General features: G+C 40.0%; 1 protein-coding gene across 4 annotated transcripts in view; it reads right to left on the bottom strand.

Annotated features, from left to right (window-relative positions):
- The window catches only part of LOC146660897 (actin-binding LIM protein 3-like), a 55,547-nt gene extending 37,364 nt beyond the window's left edge, over positions 1-18,183 (bottom strand). For 2 of the 4 annotated variants that reach the window (XM_085420952.1, XM_085420951.1), the window contains exons 1-2: positions 17,744-18,152; positions 11,787-11,954 (exon numbers count right to left, since the gene is read on the bottom strand). In XM_085420952.1, the coding sequence (XP_085277078.1) occupies positions 11,787-11,954; positions 17,744-17,762 (187 nt within the window). In that variant the 5' untranslated portion in view covers positions 17,763-18,152. Of the gene's footprint in view, positions 1-11,786; positions 11,955-17,743 lie in introns of all 4 variants that reach the window. The other 2 variants (XM_085420949.1, XM_085420950.1) reach the window with 2 other exon arrangements.
- Positions 18,184-18,761: the final 578 nt, after the last annotated feature.

The raw sequence follows: 18,761 nt of genomic DNA, 5'->3' as shown, positions 1-18,761 counted from the left end.
GGTGTAGATTAGTACAGTACGAGCTGTTGTCCTTTCTGAGCTCAGAAGGGTTAATACTCTAATCTGCTTTTAGGGATTAGACCAGCGACCATCGTGTCTTAACTCATACAGTATGTTATGCTTGTCCATCCAAATGAAGGTGCAATAAAGTTTCAGCCACTTCAAATGTTTGGAGTCTCACTGATTATGTAATACCATTAGGGAGGCTTCTGACTGGCCTCACATTGTGCATGGAGAACAGCGACTCCAAACACTGAGTAGGAAACACACAGAACTATCTTCAGGGACAAGAAGAACAAGAAGTCCTGCAACAGACGGTACAGCATCTACAGAACCCTGATCCTAATTTGTATTGCTTTTAGCTTGCACGTGTTGTGTTTTATATACTATATATGGAATTTTGTCTCTATCTGCATGTGTCCAATTACAAATCACAACTTTAAATACATTTATGTGGAGGCAGAGCTGTGTGATAAGTGCATATCCAGCAAAAAAAAGGGCACACAGATAGACACAGTGTTTGCGAGATATACTGGCAGTATGATCTACGGCTTTCATTTAGCTAATACAAAGTCCTTCAGCCAAGTGACTGCTTCTAGTCCGACTGTGTGTGAAGGTTAGGCGGCCTCTGCTCAGCTGGTTGATCAGGTGTTTTAAAAGGAACTGAACAGCTATTTGCTCCAGCTGGAGGGAGCTGAGTCCCTCATCTGCCATCAGTTGTGCTTTATAGTATTTATTACAATATGTGTCAGCCAATGGCTTATATTAACCAAAAATTCTTACGTAGTGGAACCAGTGTAAAGATATTTTCCCATGAAAGTATCTAAAAAGAATCAAATTACTGCTATGCTTTCACCTCTGCACGTCTGTCACTGACAGATAATTTGTAACGGACTTGCCCAGGATACGCTGCATTATCCACAGAGGCAGTATGATGAAACCTTTACGTACTTTAGGTTAGACGACTGAAAGGCAGCCAACGGATCAAGATATCGGACAGTGAATTGAACGTCTAGTCTCTAATTAAGCTAATGGCTCTAAACCCAACAGAGTGAGTGGATCTAATCTGAGCCAGTGTGTTAAGAGGCTCAGACAGATAGAGAGAAGGAGTGAGAGAGATGTATAGAACTGTATAGGAAAGCTGAAGACATCATAAATATGGTAAAGCAACATTAAGTAACAATATGAGCCTGCAGCCAAACTCAGGAATTTTCATTTAAATATATTTAAAGGGTTTTGAAAAGGATCCAACTCGCTTTACAATTACCTTATAACACCTTAAAAGTAAGATTTATATGGTATTGCTGTTCAATATACATTTTATTACAATAATGCCAATAATCATTTGTGGACTGCTGACCATAAAAAAGAGTGGAATAATAGTAAACACTACAGAGAACTATGAGAAGTTTATTCAATCCTTATTCATTCAGTGCTTTAGAAATAAATGACAATATTTTAAATGAAGTGTCTGACAAATAGGATCCCAAAGTAAAGACAACACACTGACTGCTGCATTTAAACTGATGACTTTTACAGTAAGGTTCTAATTTCTCTCTGACCCGAATTAAAGCACAAAGCTCACACTGTGATAGACTTTTTTGTAACTCTTCACAGTGAAGGCTAACAGTCTGTCTTATGTACTAAGTATTTCGTTACTTATTATTTAGCCTGAAGATTCTGAAGTAAACTTTTGTAGTGTAGGAAAAAAGATAACAATACTGTATTAAGCGTTCTTTGGGTGGGGGTGGGTGGTTCTTTTCTCCTCTGGCAAAGCGGCTGTTGTACAACTTTGAAATGCCAGCCTGACCTTTATCAGTCGGGCTGAGACTAAAGCAGTTCACAGAGGAAGAGTTACAGTTACTGAAGCACTCATTCTCGAACTCATTGTACTCACATACTGCATGTCAAAACAAAAGGCCATTTTTATGTGACATATAAAAGGTAAATATTGTCAAGCCAAGCAAGTCAACCTGTCATGGTTTTGAGATTTTAGGATGTTTTGGGATTTTTCTCATTTTTGATCATTTTTGTATTATAGTTCTGCGCTTCTGTAGGTCTTTAGGTTCATTCTAGGTTAAAATGAGTTTTGTGTTTGAGTCCTTTGTTCATGTTCTATATTCCTGGTGCCTCTGAGTTTTAATATCGATTATTGTGGTTCGAGGTTTATTTTTTTTTATGTTGGTTTCCTTTTGTTTCCAGTCTCTGTTCCTCATTAGGTTATGTAATCTTTAGTTATCATCTTTTATGTTCCCTTTGTGTCTCCCCAGTCAGTCATGTCGCCATGTTTGTTTATCTCCAGTCACTGTGTCAAGTTGGCGTCTTAGTCCTGGCATTAGTGTTTATTACTTCTTTTTTTATTTTAATGATCCCTCGTCTCCTGTGTGTTGTGTTTGGTTTTGGCACCCCTTGTCTCGTTACTGTGACTGTGTTCAGCTGTGTTCCCTGGTGTTTCCCATTTCCCTCATTACCTGGTGCATCTATATTGTCTGAATCTCCCTTTGCTCTCTTTTACATCATCCATCATGGTTGTGTCTTCTGCAGCACGTTTTCCCAGTTAAGTTGAAAGTTTGATTTTCCTCATGTTGTTTTGTACTTTGTTTTAGTTAATAAAGCCACTTTTTAGTTTTCTCCTTTGTGTTCCCCAGTCCTGCGTTTGGGTCCAACTCTGCCAGCCACACAACCAGCCTCAAATACACATCCCATCATTTCTCACCATGCAGATAACGTTCACACATTCATCACTGTCTCAATGGAAAGCTATTAAGATATAGAGGAAACAGGGAAGAGTGGGAGCTGTTAAGACTTGGCCTCTCCAGAGGCCTCTCTGTTATTTTTGGATTTCAAATCGTAGGCCAGTTTCCAAAAGCTGTTCTCGCTGACAAAAATCAATGCATGAATTTTATACAGGCTGATATCCTTTCATATTTATTTTTCAAATAATCAAGATCACCAGAGAGCATTCAACAAATATTTATGTCATTTTAATTTTCACTGGTGAATTTAAACATATTTAAACCTTTTTATTAGTTTTATCTTACTAGGGATGGCAAAAGCAGTCAGTTAGTAGGTAGGTGTAATCCCACTGCTGGTCCAGACTGAAATATCATTTCAACAATATCCACGACAGACCTAGTGGCATTTTGATCATTTGCATTTCACTAATGACGGTTGCTGGACACGCACAGCTGCATCTCTCCCGCTGCCAGCTCAACAAAACAACAACCTTAACTCAAAATCCAGACTTTTAAGCCGGCGAGGCGTGATTGTAGAGTATTGTACAGGTATTTATTGTCGAACTATTTGAACCTGGTATTTAACCAATTCTCCTTTGATGATACTCACATTCAGCCACTGCTTTGGTTTATGACTAAAACACAAACTTATCGTTATAGTGTCAGCTTTGTGTTCAGTGATAACTAGCAATTGTTAGCTTAGTAACAAACTAAACTAAGATAGTAAATACGCTTATCCAGTTTAATATTTGCATGTTATGCACATATCAGCTGCTGGCATATCTTTACACAATGCTTTGCTATTTTTTTGTGAAACTGATATAAACCCACTTCAGGTCCAATCCATGTGAAGAGGACTTTTAGGAAAGTTTAACAGACTAGGCTTCATGTGCCCATTCAAATATTAGTTAGCTTTAAATGATTGTTTTCTGAAGCATTCAAATATTTTGAGTCTGGTGAACCATGAGCCGTTGGGCTACAGTTACATTGTAAAGTTTTTAAAACTGGGCTAAAAGACCTGCTGCACATAGTGCTGCACATTTTATTAGCATGCTAGTGCTAATAAAAAGCCAGAGAGCCTGACATTGACCACTGATTATTTTTAGGGGCTTGTTTGCATCACATAAAAGAAGATACAAAGCATTAAAGCACGTTAAAAAGACAACGGCTTTAATGAACACAGTAGGACCCAAGACCTGGAAGGAGGGCTGATACATCATCCAGTAGCTCACCATATCTTATAAAAACTTTTTTTTCCTTTGCAGTCATTTCTTTAAAATGTACGCAGATACTGCCACAAAAGGCCCATCCCTATATGTAGTCTTTTAAAATACAAGGGCATGCCTGACCACAAATAATTCCATTGAACTAAAAAATTCATTTGACACATTTACAGTGTAATTATAATAGAAGACGAAAATGTCACAGCAGTGAACTCCCAGAATATAAATGAGCATGTGCCGGCCTGCTACCATCCATTATTCTCCCTCTGTCACATGACATTTTACTCTTTCATGGACAGTTGGAGCAAATCTTCCCACTGCTACTTGAACTTGCTGACTGAGCCTTAATGTTCATATAGGTCAGAGACTTGTCAGGCACTTCTATCCATACCCTGTCAAACAAGACCTTAGGACAATGTGACCTTACCCCTGACACTCCGTGACCCTCACCTGCTGTCCCAAACTGAAGGAGGGTTTTTTTGTTTTGTTTTGTTTTGTTTTTTTAATATTTAGACTGCTCTGTGTGTTGAATCAGCATTAACCAGTTCCTCCAGGAGCTAAATAAAACCTGACATATCAGAGAGTCCTATATGCAGTGTAAGCCACAAACGATTATTTTGATAGTCGACTAGTCACCGATTATTTTTGCGATTAGTCAACTAATCAGATCGTGCATCCATTGGACGTAAAACTTACAGCTTATTGCACCAGCAGCATCTGCTCTTATATAACTATCATTAGCTTACAGCTTGAAGTGTTTAAGGTATGCGCTAACTGAAAATAAAGACAAGATGATAGTTTATTGAATTTAAATGAAATTTGCAGATTGTTTCAGTGAAGTTTAATAAACTCCTTGCTATCTAAAATATAACAGGACACCGGAGTATATTCTCCAGCATCTCACACTTCTGATAACCAGTTATCTGCTTGACGTTTATTCAGCTGTGTAAAAGTTGCTTTTATATTATATTTTGTGCAAAACTGGGGATCTCAGTCTGCATCATGCCTGCTTTTTCAAAGTTGCCTCACATTTGTCTTTTATTCCTTTAATTAAACAGGAAATCAAGTAGTTTAATAACAAGAAGCTTAAATGGGTACAGATGAATATATTTCACATTAACTAATTACTTTGGTTTCTTAATAAGAAAAGCAAGTGAAGTGAGAGGGGTTTGAATAAATTCTGTTTAATTAGCTCATTCATCTGCAGTTCAATCCATGTGTAGAGAGCAGTTTTTGAAACCACTTTAACTTGCACGACTTCTCACTTGACATAAATAACAATCAATAGAAATCTAATTTCTCTAACAAAGTCTCACTAATAACCCTAATTTGTGATTTGCAAAGCAATGAAATTAAGGCACTATTGAGGTTATAAAATTGTCCTGTAATCACAAGGCCTGCAGAACAGTCTATAAATATCAAGAAGTAATCTATTTATCTTCAACACAACTCCTAAGGCCCAGGACATGATTTTCCATGAGTCCACTCTGATATGTACGAACCAGCTTCCAGTTTGGATTCAGGAGACAGAAACTATCTCTACTTTCAAGATTAGGCTTAAAACTTTCCTTTTTGCTAAAGCATATAGTTAGGGCTGGACCAGGTGACCCTGAATCCTCCCTTAGTTATGCTGCAATAGACATAGGCTGCCGGGGGATTCCCATGATGCATTGAGTTTTTCCTTTCCAGTCACCTTTCTCACTCACTATGTATTAACAGACCTCTCTGCATTGAATCATATCTGTTATTAACCTCTGTCTCTCTTCCACAGCATGTCTTTTATCCTGTCTTCCTTCTCTCACCCCAACCGGTCGCAGCAGATGGCCGCCCCTCCCTGAGCCTGGTTCTGCCGGAGGTTTCTTCCTGTTAAAAGGGAGTTTTTCCTTCCCACTGTTGCCAAAGTGCTTGCTCACAGGGGGTCATATGATTGTTGGGTTTTTCTCTGTATCTATGAAGCGCCTTGAGGCGACTTATGTTGTGATTTGGCGCTATATAAATAAAATTGAATTGAATTGAATTGAATTGAATATGTACTTATGGAAAGTTGAGGAAAAAAATTTGGAGGTTGGAGGAGGGGTGCTGGAGGTGTAAGTCATCTTAACCTTACATACATATCACAGTTTTTTCATTATCAATATGTATCTTGGTTAAGGTTAGGCATTAAAAGTACTGTCAGTTAAAAGTGTTTAGGCTTAAAAAGTTTCACGGCTTGGGTTAAAATACGACACGTCTTTCAAAACTTGTTTTCCTGATTGCGGTGGTCACACCTACCTGCTTTGTGCCCATAAACATGAAAAAATGTATTTTTTATGATTGTTTCAAAAACTGCCGTGAGACTGGGCTATTCAAGAAAACAATAAAAACTATTCCCAAAGCACAGATAAATAAATTAAATATCAACCATTAAATAAATTTGCTTTGTAAACTGTATTCCCTTTTTTCACGCCCTGCTTCATCGATTTAATTGTTCCCCAGCCTTCTATTTATTCTCCCTTTAAGTGACAGGTTCAGCTGCACTTTGTCAGAGGCACTCAAGTATCCAAGTACTTTTTCTTTTTACAGCTGTTAATAGTGATTTAAAGCCTATTAGACTGAAGTGCTTCAGGTGTGAATGCATTTATCCACAAACACGCGATATTGGCAGAAAGACTGCAAGTAATGATTTCTTTATTTGAAGCCTGAAGTAAAGCATTGAGTGAATGAAGGAAAGATTCAAAGAAGAAAAATGAATAAGATTTAATAATAACAGATATAATGAAGATGCAAAACAAAAGGAACTCCTGGAGGTGTGGTGTGGACTGTCTCATCTTTGTGATTTGGCTTTCAGTTACACGTACAAATACAAGCATGTATGGAAACACACAAGGACGTCAGCAAATGTTCATTCAAAACCACAAAAAAGTGCTGCAAAGCAGAGCTGATACAGCGATTAATGCTTTACAGTTTGCCCTTGAAGTCTGTTCTGAAGAAAGAGCCAGGCCATCCATGACTGTGTATGGCTGAGCACACACTAATGGTGATAAAATACACAGACTCTTGCTCCTGGTATGTTTCACTTGTGAAACACAAACTTGTTTTATCTTAAAGTGGGTCAGCCTTGGCAGCAAGCTTCACTAGAATCATAGGAGTCTGTTTTAAATTCATTTGAGAAGGCAAAGCACCTGCAGCTGGATGATCTATCAAAATAAATTAGTGCGTGCCGATATTTCACCGCCTTTGAGGGAAGACATTACAAGCCTTGTCTTGTCTTGTTTCAATACAAAGGAAAATTCCGAGCACTTTTCCTTATTGCCAGTGTTCGAATAGATTTACCAGAAAAGAGATGCTGGAAGGTTTTAGATGATGTAGATGGGGAAGTTTTCTTGCCTGAAAAAGCAGAGATGTCGAGGAGAGAGGATTATTTCAGACACAAGGCTCAGACAAGACAGAGGAAGACGAAGAAGGGCAAGATGGGAGTCGAGGGAGAGATTAGAGGAAGCTGAATAGAGAAAGAGCATCATATGTGAGGAGAAAGGAAAGCAGACAGCAAAGTGAAGGGATGAGGACGTAGAGAAAGATGCGGGGGGACTCTAGGGAGGTATCAATGAGGCTATTGATCTGTCCATCCAGCACACATCTGCCATCCCGTCACTGTCTTCCCTCATCTATTAGCATCATCAATTTAAGATGGATTTCCTTTTCTGTAGCGCGTCTGGATTTGCATGAGTGTGTGATCGGGACAGAAGGATCAAAGAGAAACTGATGAGGGGAAAAGGGAAAAGCACGAGTCTAATCAGTCTGTGGTCTAACTGTACAAAGGCAGAATTATGTGCTACAGCATGGATTTTGGCAGTATTGTTTGACGCTGAGGTTGTGAATAGTCAACATTTGTCAGTCAGATTTTAAATGAAATGCTGTATGAGAGATTTTCAGAGAAATCATTATGTGCAGCCACATTTTTTTATCTGCTTTATGAAAATTCACATTGATGACAAGTATATTAGAATGTGTACAAGGCCATTTTTTTGGTACAACTTTCAGCTCTAAATTGCACATGGGATGAAGTTACTTCTGCACGGTAGTGAGCTTAATTTTATAAAAATAGGTTAAATACTGGACAGAGTGTTACATACAACGCTCTGACCAGTCCTCTAAAAAAGTACATCTTTACTGCTTCCATAGGAATTAAGGGGGTAAGTAGCAGAAGGTGCGGCTAATGAGATGCACTTCATTAACTGATCATAGCAGGTACGACTCTCTCTATAACAGCAGATGTTTGCTGTTCTGTAGCATTCAGGTGTGTTAACACAGTGCCCTGGTGTTCCCAGGAGTGGAGTTTCCATCAAATTTATGCCAAGATCAGACCGTGCAATGGCTAGAAAAACTGAAAAAACCCAAGAGCTACAGACTCTACAGGTCTCAGTTAGCATACCAAATGGTACATTTTATGATAGTACAATCAGAAAAAACTGAGAAATTATGTCTTTTTTGGAAGGGTTACCAGAAGGAAGCCTCTTCTCTCTAAAAAGAACATGGCAGCACAGCTTAGGTTAAGTTGCATCCAGTGGCCACTGGACAAATGAGACCAACGTGGAGATGTTTGCCCATAATGCACAGAGAACACAGTATATCAGCACAAACACCTCATACTAACTGTTAAGCATGGCGGTGGATGAATAAGGATGTAGGGCTTGTTTTACAGCCACCGTACCTGGACACCCTGCAGTCACTGAGTCGACCATGTACCAAAGTATTCTAGAGTCAAATATGAGGACATCTGTCCAACAGCTAAAGCGTGGTCCAAACTGGGCCATACAAAATGAGAATGATCTCAAGCACAGTAGCAAATCTACAACAGAAAAAGAAAATAATTGGGTGTTGGTAAATGATATCCTGTGGTGGGACTTGAAGAGAGCTGTACATAAATGAATGCCTGTAAGCCTCGATGAACTAAAATAACTTTGTAGAAAAAGTGGTCCAAAATTCTTCCACAACCATGTAAGAGACTGATAAAGTCCTAGAAAAAATATACCTTGATGTTATTGCTGCTAAGTCACCAAATTACACAAAAATTGACTGAATACTTGTTGAGACATTTCAATAAAACAAACTGGTTAATATTTTCACGACTAAAAGTGTCAGAAAAACCGTGCACGGTCTTTTCTTCATGCATCACATCACAGACTTCTTATACTGCCAGTCTGATCTAGATTTCTATTCTCTGACTCAATGAAAACTTATAATTAACTGTCATTAAATAGTTCCAGGCTTTCAATACGTTTAATTTATATGTCATTAAAAAGGCCCAAGATCTTGATTTCATTGCATACCACCATCACCACTAGTCACTTCACAACACATTAAAAAACAATTGGAGTCACTCTAAAATAGAGTGTAGCTGCCTCATCCGTCTCACTCTAATGTCTTTGTTCCCTAAAAATACCCCTGTTCTTTCCTGAATAGTCACGTTAACAGGCAAGCTGTTTACCAAAGATGCATTGTAACTCACTGACATTCACATCTAAAAAACAAAGAAGGTGGGACGAGAGAGCGACAGCACGGGAGAGCAGAAGCAAGAAGAAGATAACAAGCAGAAGAGTGGAAAAACCAGACATCTGTGTACTAAAAGCTGACGTTTTGATTCTTGTCTGCTCCATCAGCTGACGTCTCCTCTGCTGATGAAGTACTAATGGACTGTGCCATTAGCTAAAAGTCATTAAGCTTACTCTGCAAGATCAATTGTCCATAATAATATGAACTTTAATATCAAACGGGACACTTCTGTCAGTACATCTGGCTTATGTCCCGTCAGGAGGAGTGAGTGCTTCAATCGAGCAGATAATCAATTATTCATCCAAACAACCAAAAGAGTCATTTAACCTCAGGCTATTTTAAGATCTGCATCTGTAAGTAATGGTGCGTGAGATAAAACATGGCGTTCCATGAAAGAAAAGAAAAAAAAAATAGAAAATCCTCTTCTTCTGTGCTTTGTGACTGAGTGCATTGATGCGATGCTTCTGTCAGATCAAACAGAGAAAACTGTGTTGTCTTGCAGTATGCTTTGGGACTGTGTAGGTCCCGGCCCGTGAAAGGAGGTTAGCTGGTTGGAGTCTGACTAGGGGCTGAAAACCTGCTGACTGCACTGCTAAGCTAGCTGCTGACTGCAAAGCTGTGTTAGTGCCTTCTGTCCCACCTGCTCGCTGGTGGAGCTCAACCATGCAGAGACATCAAGTGACATATATAGTTCCGGGTTTGCACGCACAACTACATGCACAAATGCACACTGTCATGCATAAACATGTTTTTAAAACAGCGTATAGCTGTGTTACTAAAAACAGGGCCTCACACTAAATCTAAATGATTAAATCTTTCCTCTGCTTCTTTACACCTGCATCCACTGCTTACAGCTAGGATTTATTTTTGGAGATTTGCTCACTTTATACAATTTTTTGGCTATGTGTTACTACCTTACTGCTAACCTTAGTTGCAAGAGGGTCAGTTTTTCTTTTGGAGAACAGCAATATTCATACCCATGCTACCTGTTTCACCCAGACTGTGTCTTTGTGCTATGCGAAACTAATAGGCAAAGCTAAGCTTTATCTCTGCAAGCAAGTGTGGTAAGCGTATTTTCCAAAAAAGTCGCTTCCTTAACATCGATATAATTTAATTTTCCGCTAGGGTAAATTAGAAATCCTTTATTTATTTTACTTTATGCATGGCATTGATGCAGCGCTCCTTAAATCGGCACTTCTGGAACTTGTTGATATGTGATTCTTTGCATGGTGGAGTTTTCCATTAATGGCTGCAGCTACAAACTGTTTATTTAAGTGTCTCCTGAGGGCCTGAAGATCACAGTCATTCAATCAGTCATTCTGTCTTTTTTTTCTTACTTTGGTGCTTTTTCGAGCATCCCCGAGAGACTGAACTCTCAGGAATGCTCAGTCAGGTGACTAATTAACCTTGTTCATTTGTAGACGTTATCATTAGACCATTTTTTTCTGAAACATTTTGCAAGAATCAAATTCTATAAGAGGACAATAAAATAAAAAACAAAAACGCATTTCTTAGTATCAAGTCACCTATTGTTTTCTTTTAGTTTTTTTTTTTTTTTTACTGGGGGCATTTTCTATTATAAATATATGTTAAATGACTTCAAAACATTGCAGTCTTTTAAATAACTTTCTACACAGGACCTCAGTCTGTCTAAAAACACAGTTGTACATATTTCAGTCTCATTTTCTGACCAATTAACCAGGTTTTTCGTGAGTATCCAGAATTGGAACAACATGAAAAAAGGAGGAAAGTTATTTAACAGACCTTGAACAATTATGCATACTGGTTTTCTTTACATGTGCATCTGGGTGATTTAAAATATGATATTATGCATGTTATGTGGCCGGAAAATCTGGACAGAAGTACAATGCCTTATATGTTTAAATGACCAACGATCTTTCCACTGTGCTAAATGATATTTCCTACATCAACATAATTTTTGTCTCTGGAGACAGAACTATTTTCCAAATCGGTGTCTCTAATTTTTTCTGGCTGTTCCCGGTGAAGTGAGCAAGAAGAAGCTAGCAATTATTCAACTGCCTTGGTTCCTTCTTGTCTGAGTAATTATTTAATATTTAACTATGTAAATTGATGCGGATGAAATGCATTAGACCAAGACTGAAAAACAAATGAATTTAAACCTTTGTATGTAAGGCTAAGAGTGGAGTACGGAAGCAGATATAACTGTGGTGCACACTTAATGAGTTTTTTATGTGTGTGTAATGTAAAAAACAAAAAAATAAATACATACATAAAGCATGTTTGTGTGTGGGTTTATTAGTTTTTTTTCTTTTACCTTTGCAAGTGAAGCAGTTAACGTGAAAGTGTGTGTTCTTCACACGCACCACCTCCCCACGACAAACCTCCCCACAGCGCTCACACACGATGGGTGAATTTCCACGGCTGGAGACGGGAGAGCTGCTGCTGCTGTTTCCTCCATAGAGGCTCGACTGGTACTGAACTGCTGGCAGAGAAAAGAAGAGAGGCAAGGATGAAAAAGCATGTTACTTGTTATCTTTTTGAGCCAGTTGCTCCACAGCCTCAAAATGACAAGGTTTTAAACGCCTTTTTCAGCCAAGCATGTTGTTACAGGGATGGCAAAACAATGAATCTTAATGAATTTGAAAACAGTTTCTCAGTTTTGCCTCATGAGTTAAGATGAAAGCAATCAGTTCTACAAGGCAACAATTACTTTCCAACATCAACCGCTCAAAAAAAAAAAAACGTCAGTGTGGCCTTCAGATGACACTCTTGTTAAATGGTGCACAAACACTATGGCAACCAATCCTGTTGGATCAGTAAGTCAGAAAACATGAATAAAAACATTTACAGTAATAGAACAGACACACCAGCGTACACACTTGATTGAATGTTCACAAAACATGAAGAGATTGACTTTGTACCCAATGTCTTCAGAAGCCTCTTAGTCTGCAAGGGAGATTAGCCTGACTTACAACCATTATTATTGCAAGGCACATAGACAACATCTATCATCTGTCTTCTTCTGTCTGTCCACCATTACTATGTCCATGTCCATTATCAATGGTTAGCCATCACCAGTTTATCTGGAAGTCCCGCAGCATCTTAGCTCAGTCATTCTCAATCATCCTGGAGGGGGGTCTCACATTTTGACCTCGGGACTTCCAGGTTATACTCAGCACAGATGTTCCTCTATACTATGCCGGCCACTTGGTTATGGCGTTTCATGTATGCCCTGCCTGCTAGCATCTTGCACCCGCTGTTATGTGCTGGATTGTCTCAGGGGCATCTTTACACAGCCTGTACCCGGAGTCTTGACTGGTGTAGTAGACCGCAGCCTCTATGGATCTTGTGCTCAGAGCTTGTTCCTCTGCTGCCATGATTAATGCCTCTGTGCTGTCTTTCAATCTAGCTACTGGTAGGATTTCCCAATATCAGCCACTTCTTCTATGTAAAGGTGGTCCATGCCATGCAAGGACCTGTCCTTCCATGATGGTTCCTCTTCTTTCTCAGATTTCTGCTGCCTGTGGTATTGACTAAGCAAGTGGTCAGTCGTGGTCATCTTCCTGATAATAGTGGTTCTGACAATCACTAGTCCTCCAACTACTTCCTTCCACTTAGCATACAGTCTCAGGGTGCTGGACTTCCATGCATGGAAAGCAGCTTTCTTGCCTTGGTCAGTGGTTTCAATCTCCTCCTTTGATCAGCTGATTATCCCAACAGGATATCTAACGGGCAGCAGGGCGTAGGTGTTGATGGTTGTTCTTCCCATTCGACTGACTCCACAGGATTTGTCTTAGTCTCTGCAGGTATTTGGTGGTTGCAGCTTTTCTAGCGAGCTCTTCATGTTTCCCATTTGCCTGTGGGATTCCAAGTTCTGTCCTCTATGTCTACAATGTTGCCTTCAGGTAGTGCAATCTCCCTCAGTCCTGACTACCTTCCCTTTCCTATATATTTACTTTTTCCATTTCTAATCCTGGATGGCAGCAAACCATTGCATTGCATTTTCTGACTTAATCTTTTTGCATATGTCAATAAAGCTCTGAATGATGTCAAATCTCAACATACATGCAGAATAGCAAAGATACACACACTGCTGGAGAGAGAACAGTGCACTCTGGGGTCTTTGTGAGATTACATCTCTGTCATCCTTATGAAACTAGTCAAATCCATTTTAATGAAAAAGGCCTTTCTTTAACTTCTCCCAGACACACATGTCCATGTACCACATCTGTGTGATGAAAGGACAGCACAGGAAAAGAGCAGTGGGAGGATTAAAATTCACTGCCTGACTCATTAAATTTTGTTTTGCCATAAAAGTAAATTGCGCTCAACAGACCGTACAGCACTCTGAGCAACAATTCTACTGTATTCTGCTCAATTCAATTACATTACAGTTAATGCTGCTGTGTCTCAGAGTATTATGCAATCACAGCAAACACCACGCTGGCAGGTTAAGCTGGTGACAGCAGGAGAGACACGGAAAGAGAGGGTTGTGAATCTAAAAATGTTTTCATGATAAAGAAAAGGTAAAACTGGGACAAAAATGCTTCCTAACAAATTGTATCATCAAGTACACACACATTTGTGTGTGTGTGTGTGTGTGTGTGTGTGTGTGTGTGTGTGTGTGTGTGTGTGTGTGTGTGTGTGTGTGTGTGTGTGTGTATCACAGAAGCTGGCATTGGTTTTGTAGCCAGATGGCAGCACAAGAACTGGAACAACAGACATAGAAAGATTTGAGCCACCTGTGTGTGGCTGAGAAATTAAATGTGTTACTGTGTGCGTGTGTGTGTGTGTGTGTGTTATTAGCAGGTTTAAGTGATCTAAATTTTGGAATTTGAACTCGTGCTGTGTGCGTGTACTGTATATGCAGTGTGTGTGTGTGTGTAGCATGGGTACTGCTTTCTTGATAATGGAGCTAGGAAAAGTTCTGTCCACACAACAAATAACTGCTCTGTATAACATTTGCTTCTTTAAGCAATACATGACCAATACAATAGTCAAAAATATCTGTTTTTATTCAAAAAGGGCGGTCTTCCTAACATATTACCTTGACTAAAACGTTCAGGAATTTGCAGATTTGTGATGAAAAATAAGAGGCTCCCATTGGAGGAAAGGAAATGAAGGAGCTAGTTAAAGGAAATTAACATCACATGACATTATTACTATTTAATAATAATGATAATACTGACTCTAACACCAGAGTGCAGTGAAAAAATACATTTTCTTTCCAGTTACAGATGAGAGAATCGCTGTGTCATTTATATATACAGTCAGAGTCACCTCATTAGGTACCCTGTGTACCCCTTAATGCAACCTGCTGAAGCTCAAACTGAGCATCAGAAAGAAGAAAAAAGGTGATTTAAGTGACTCTGAATTCAGCATGGTTGTTGTGCCAGTCTGGTCTGAGTTTTTCACAAGCTGCTGATCTACTGGCATTTTAAAGATAAAATATCCGTGAGTGGCAGCTCTCTGGGAGAAAATGCCTTATTGATGTCAGAGGTCAGAGGAGAATTGCCACATTCCTTCAAGCTGATAGGAAGGCAACAGTAGATGAAATAACCTTTCGTTACAGCTAAAGTATGCAGAGGATAGTCTTAAAACGCACAGCACCTCAAACCTTGAAGCTGATGGGCTACAGCAGCAGAAGACCACACCAGGTGCAGCTCCTGTAAGCTAAGAAAAGGAAACTAAGGCTACAGTTCACACCAAAATTGACAATAATAAAACTGGAAAATGTTTTCCTGGTAATGAGCCCGATTTCTGCTGCAGCATTTGGATGGCAGGGTCAGAATGTGATGTAAACATCTTTACATCACAATTCAGGTGGTGGTGGCGTTATGGTGTGTGTGGGGCCTTTTCTCGGACCCCTTAGTACCACCTCAGCATCATTTAAACGCCACAGCCAACCTGAATATTGCTGCTGACCACGTGGATGTTTTTTGTGACCTCAGTGTGCTCATCTTCAAAACTCAAATCATCTCAAACTGGTTTCTGGAATGTCACAATGAGTCTAAATGGCCTCCGCAAGTCCCAGATCAAAATCCAACAGAGTAACTTATGTAGTAAAACAGGAGATTTACATCGTGGATGTGCAGCCAAAAAATCTGCAACAACTGTGTGATGCCATGAAATCCACATGGACCAAAATGTCTGAGGGATGTTTCGTGCACCTTGTTGAATCTATACCATGAAAAAGTAAGTCAATCCTGAAGGCAAAAGCGGTGCAACCCAGTAACAGGCAGGTGTACTTTGTGTAATGGCTGGTGAGTGTTATTGTTATCACGGATGTATGATGCTGATAAATTATTAAAAGTAACTAGAATTTCCAATCTCTCTCTCACTTGGCATTTGCCAGAGAAGACCAGAACTGGCAGGTCCACTAGAGGTGCTGTTCTCTTCACAGACATCTGGATATCCTTGGTGAATGCCAACTGAGCTGCATTGTGCTTGATTGTGAGCACAGATCCCATTAGAGAACATCAGCATCTCATGCAATGCTCATGGAGTCTGTTTGTAATAGTTAGGTCAGAAACATGCACATGAATTGCTCGCTAGAGGTCATTTAGTAGGGCTCTGGCAATGCCAGGCCTCCTGTTCTTATTCAAACCACAGCTGCGTTCAGTACTCCTCATTTCGCCCAGTCACTCTGGAGACTGTGCTGAGAGACACAGCAAACCTTCTCATAAAACCACGTATGAATACGTGCTGGAGCTGGACTACATGTGCAATCTCAATGAGCAGCAGACATCATCTGGTGCTAAAAGAATTGACAAGGACACCAGCAAGAAGCCGAAGTACAGAAAGGAGGTCAGGAAGGATAAAAAGAGACCACAACAGTGCACCTGTTGTCACGTTCAGCTGCACTAAAGCAGGTGAAATGCTTTCTGACTGGTCAGATTTATGAAGTTTATCTGATTTCATGTTATATTGTGATGATCAAGAGTTCCCTTTATTATTTTTGAGGAGTGCATTAGTGACCCCTTGAAAATGAAATGGCACAAATGATGCCTAATATGCAGTAACTCATAAGTAAAGCCACTGAAATTTTTACGTTTGTATAATTGAGACTTCATGATGGGTCCCAACGAACGACTGGAAACCACTGATTGACCAAGTTAAATTATTTGAATAGTTGAGTTGCAGTAGAGTTGAGATATCCAGTGATTCACACAAAGCATGCAAAAAATATAAAAAACATCTAAAGCATGAATCATTTAACAGTCTGGGGATCCATCGGATTTATCTCGTGACTTCATAATCAAATCAGCCAGCAAACAGATAATCCTCTTCTTTTCTGTGGCAGAGTTTGTGGGGGTTACAGTCACTCAGCTGGGGGTGGCCTCAACTATACTGACATGGTACTACTTGTACAAGTGTAGCACCACCAAAGCCCTTATAAGGTTAACTATTCCCTGTGGTGGGAGGTATAAAATTGAATGGCTGCTAGGAGGAGAAGGCAGCTGCTTGGTAGCTCTTACTGGAAAGCACTGTATAGAAGCAGCAGATCCACTTTGTTCTATGTTCCTTCAGAGATACAATTCTGGGATTAGGTGGTTTCACATTGATAAAAAAAACCTGCTTTTATTTGGTGCTATGTTGAGTCACTGATGCATTTTAATATGTGCACCCAGCACAGTGTCAACTACAGATGAGCTCTTTTGTCTTCCAGCTATCAAAGAACAGCAGGCTCCTTCTCTCCAAAATACATCTGACAATACATCTGACAAGCCATCACAAAGTCTTCTAACCGTCTTACTTATATTGACTACAAAAATGATTTCTCTCTTTCACACACACACACACACACACACACACACACACACACACACACACACACACACACACACACACACACACACAAAGAATAATAGAATAAGAATAATAACAATAAAATCTGCCTCAAAAAGTAAATGTTCGAGTAGTGATTTTAAATATTGGGTCAATAAAAGGAAACAGCCTGCTGGGTGATATGACTTTGGAAATTTCTCTACTGTTGGAGTCCCTCATGAGTCAGTTCATACTGCTGACAGTCCTCAGATCTGGCAACACGCAATGACATTGAGGAAAACATTGATGAATCCCGTCACCGATCTATAACCAATATCATGCTCTGTTTCAAAATGCCACAGCCAAAAAAAAGCTAGTTAACAGCCTGTCAATAAGTGAGCCAGTGATCAATAACCTTGGCGAGAGGCTGTTTATGTCTACTTCAAGCTAAGCCCTCTCAGGACACTGTGGTATTGATCAGGCAGATTCGCGCACACTGCTTACCGTCCGTCGGTCCGCTCATGGTGCGAAGTTAATTCCCAGAAGCTTGAATGAGAGTCGCCCCGTTAAACCTCGAGTGGCAGGGCAAAAGCTCCGAATATGACAACTCTCTCGTTCCCCGTCCGACTTAAAACTCTCCCTCCCTCACTCTGCCTCAGCCTTGAAAGGGCTTTCCCTGCTCCTCCCGGGCAGAGGATTACTGTCAGGCGGCGGATCGCGCTGCCTCTCCACCCTGCGTAAAGGCAGGAATTAAATGGAAACTGACGATTTACTACTTCTCCTCAAGCTTACAGCTTCTTCTGCCTCCTCCACCTCACAAACCTCAGTGGTCCTCGGTTCCGGTGCAGACGTGTCCATTGCAAACTGTTCTGTCACAGCAGCGCCTCTGAGGTCGCCTGTAAACCGGTGCGCTCCGGCGTCAGGGCTGAAATGCTGGATGCTGAGTTTCTGGGGGTGTTCGCAGACTCTGGAGATGCCGGAGCATCTTTGGCCGGGCAAGGCCGGGGCTTTTCTCGCGATGAGAGAGCGCCGAACAGCGTCCGAATTCCAAAGTGCGTCAAAAATAGTCAATAGTCGTGCCTATATTTTTGTGAAAATTTCTATCAGCTTTGCTTCGGTGTTTCTTCGCCTTTGCTCTTTTATATTCCAGTCAACAAATGTGCATCTTTTTTTTTTTACACTTATTTTAAATTTGTACCTCATTTTTAGCTCCACAGGGGGTGTAAAGAGTGGAAATTCTAGTCATGCGTATTTAAATTAGATTAATTTTGTAGCGGATAAGTGATTCTGACGAACAAATTATTTCTGAAGATCCGCGTACCAAGGATTAAAACGAAAAAAATATGAACTATTAATAGTTTATGACTTTGATTCCAACTATTAAGTGTAAATTCCCACACGTAGTGAAGTAGCTGTCGTTACTGGTTTACAGTCGCTTATGTCGGGTATATGAGCTAAACTTGGACACCCAAGTTTGTGAGTGCCATTACCTGAGAACGAGGCAACGTAGGATTTTGAAATG

Source organism: Rhamphochromis longiceps, linkage group LG10, assembly GCF_057381845.1.
Source record: "Rhamphochromis longiceps isolate RC_006_pf linkage group LG10, R_longiceps_female_GT1.1, whole genome shotgun sequence".
Lineage (NCBI taxonomy): Eukaryota > Metazoa > Chordata > Actinopteri > Cichliformes > Cichlidae > Rhamphochromis > Rhamphochromis longiceps.
This window is presented reverse-complemented; position numbering and strand designations above follow the sequence as displayed.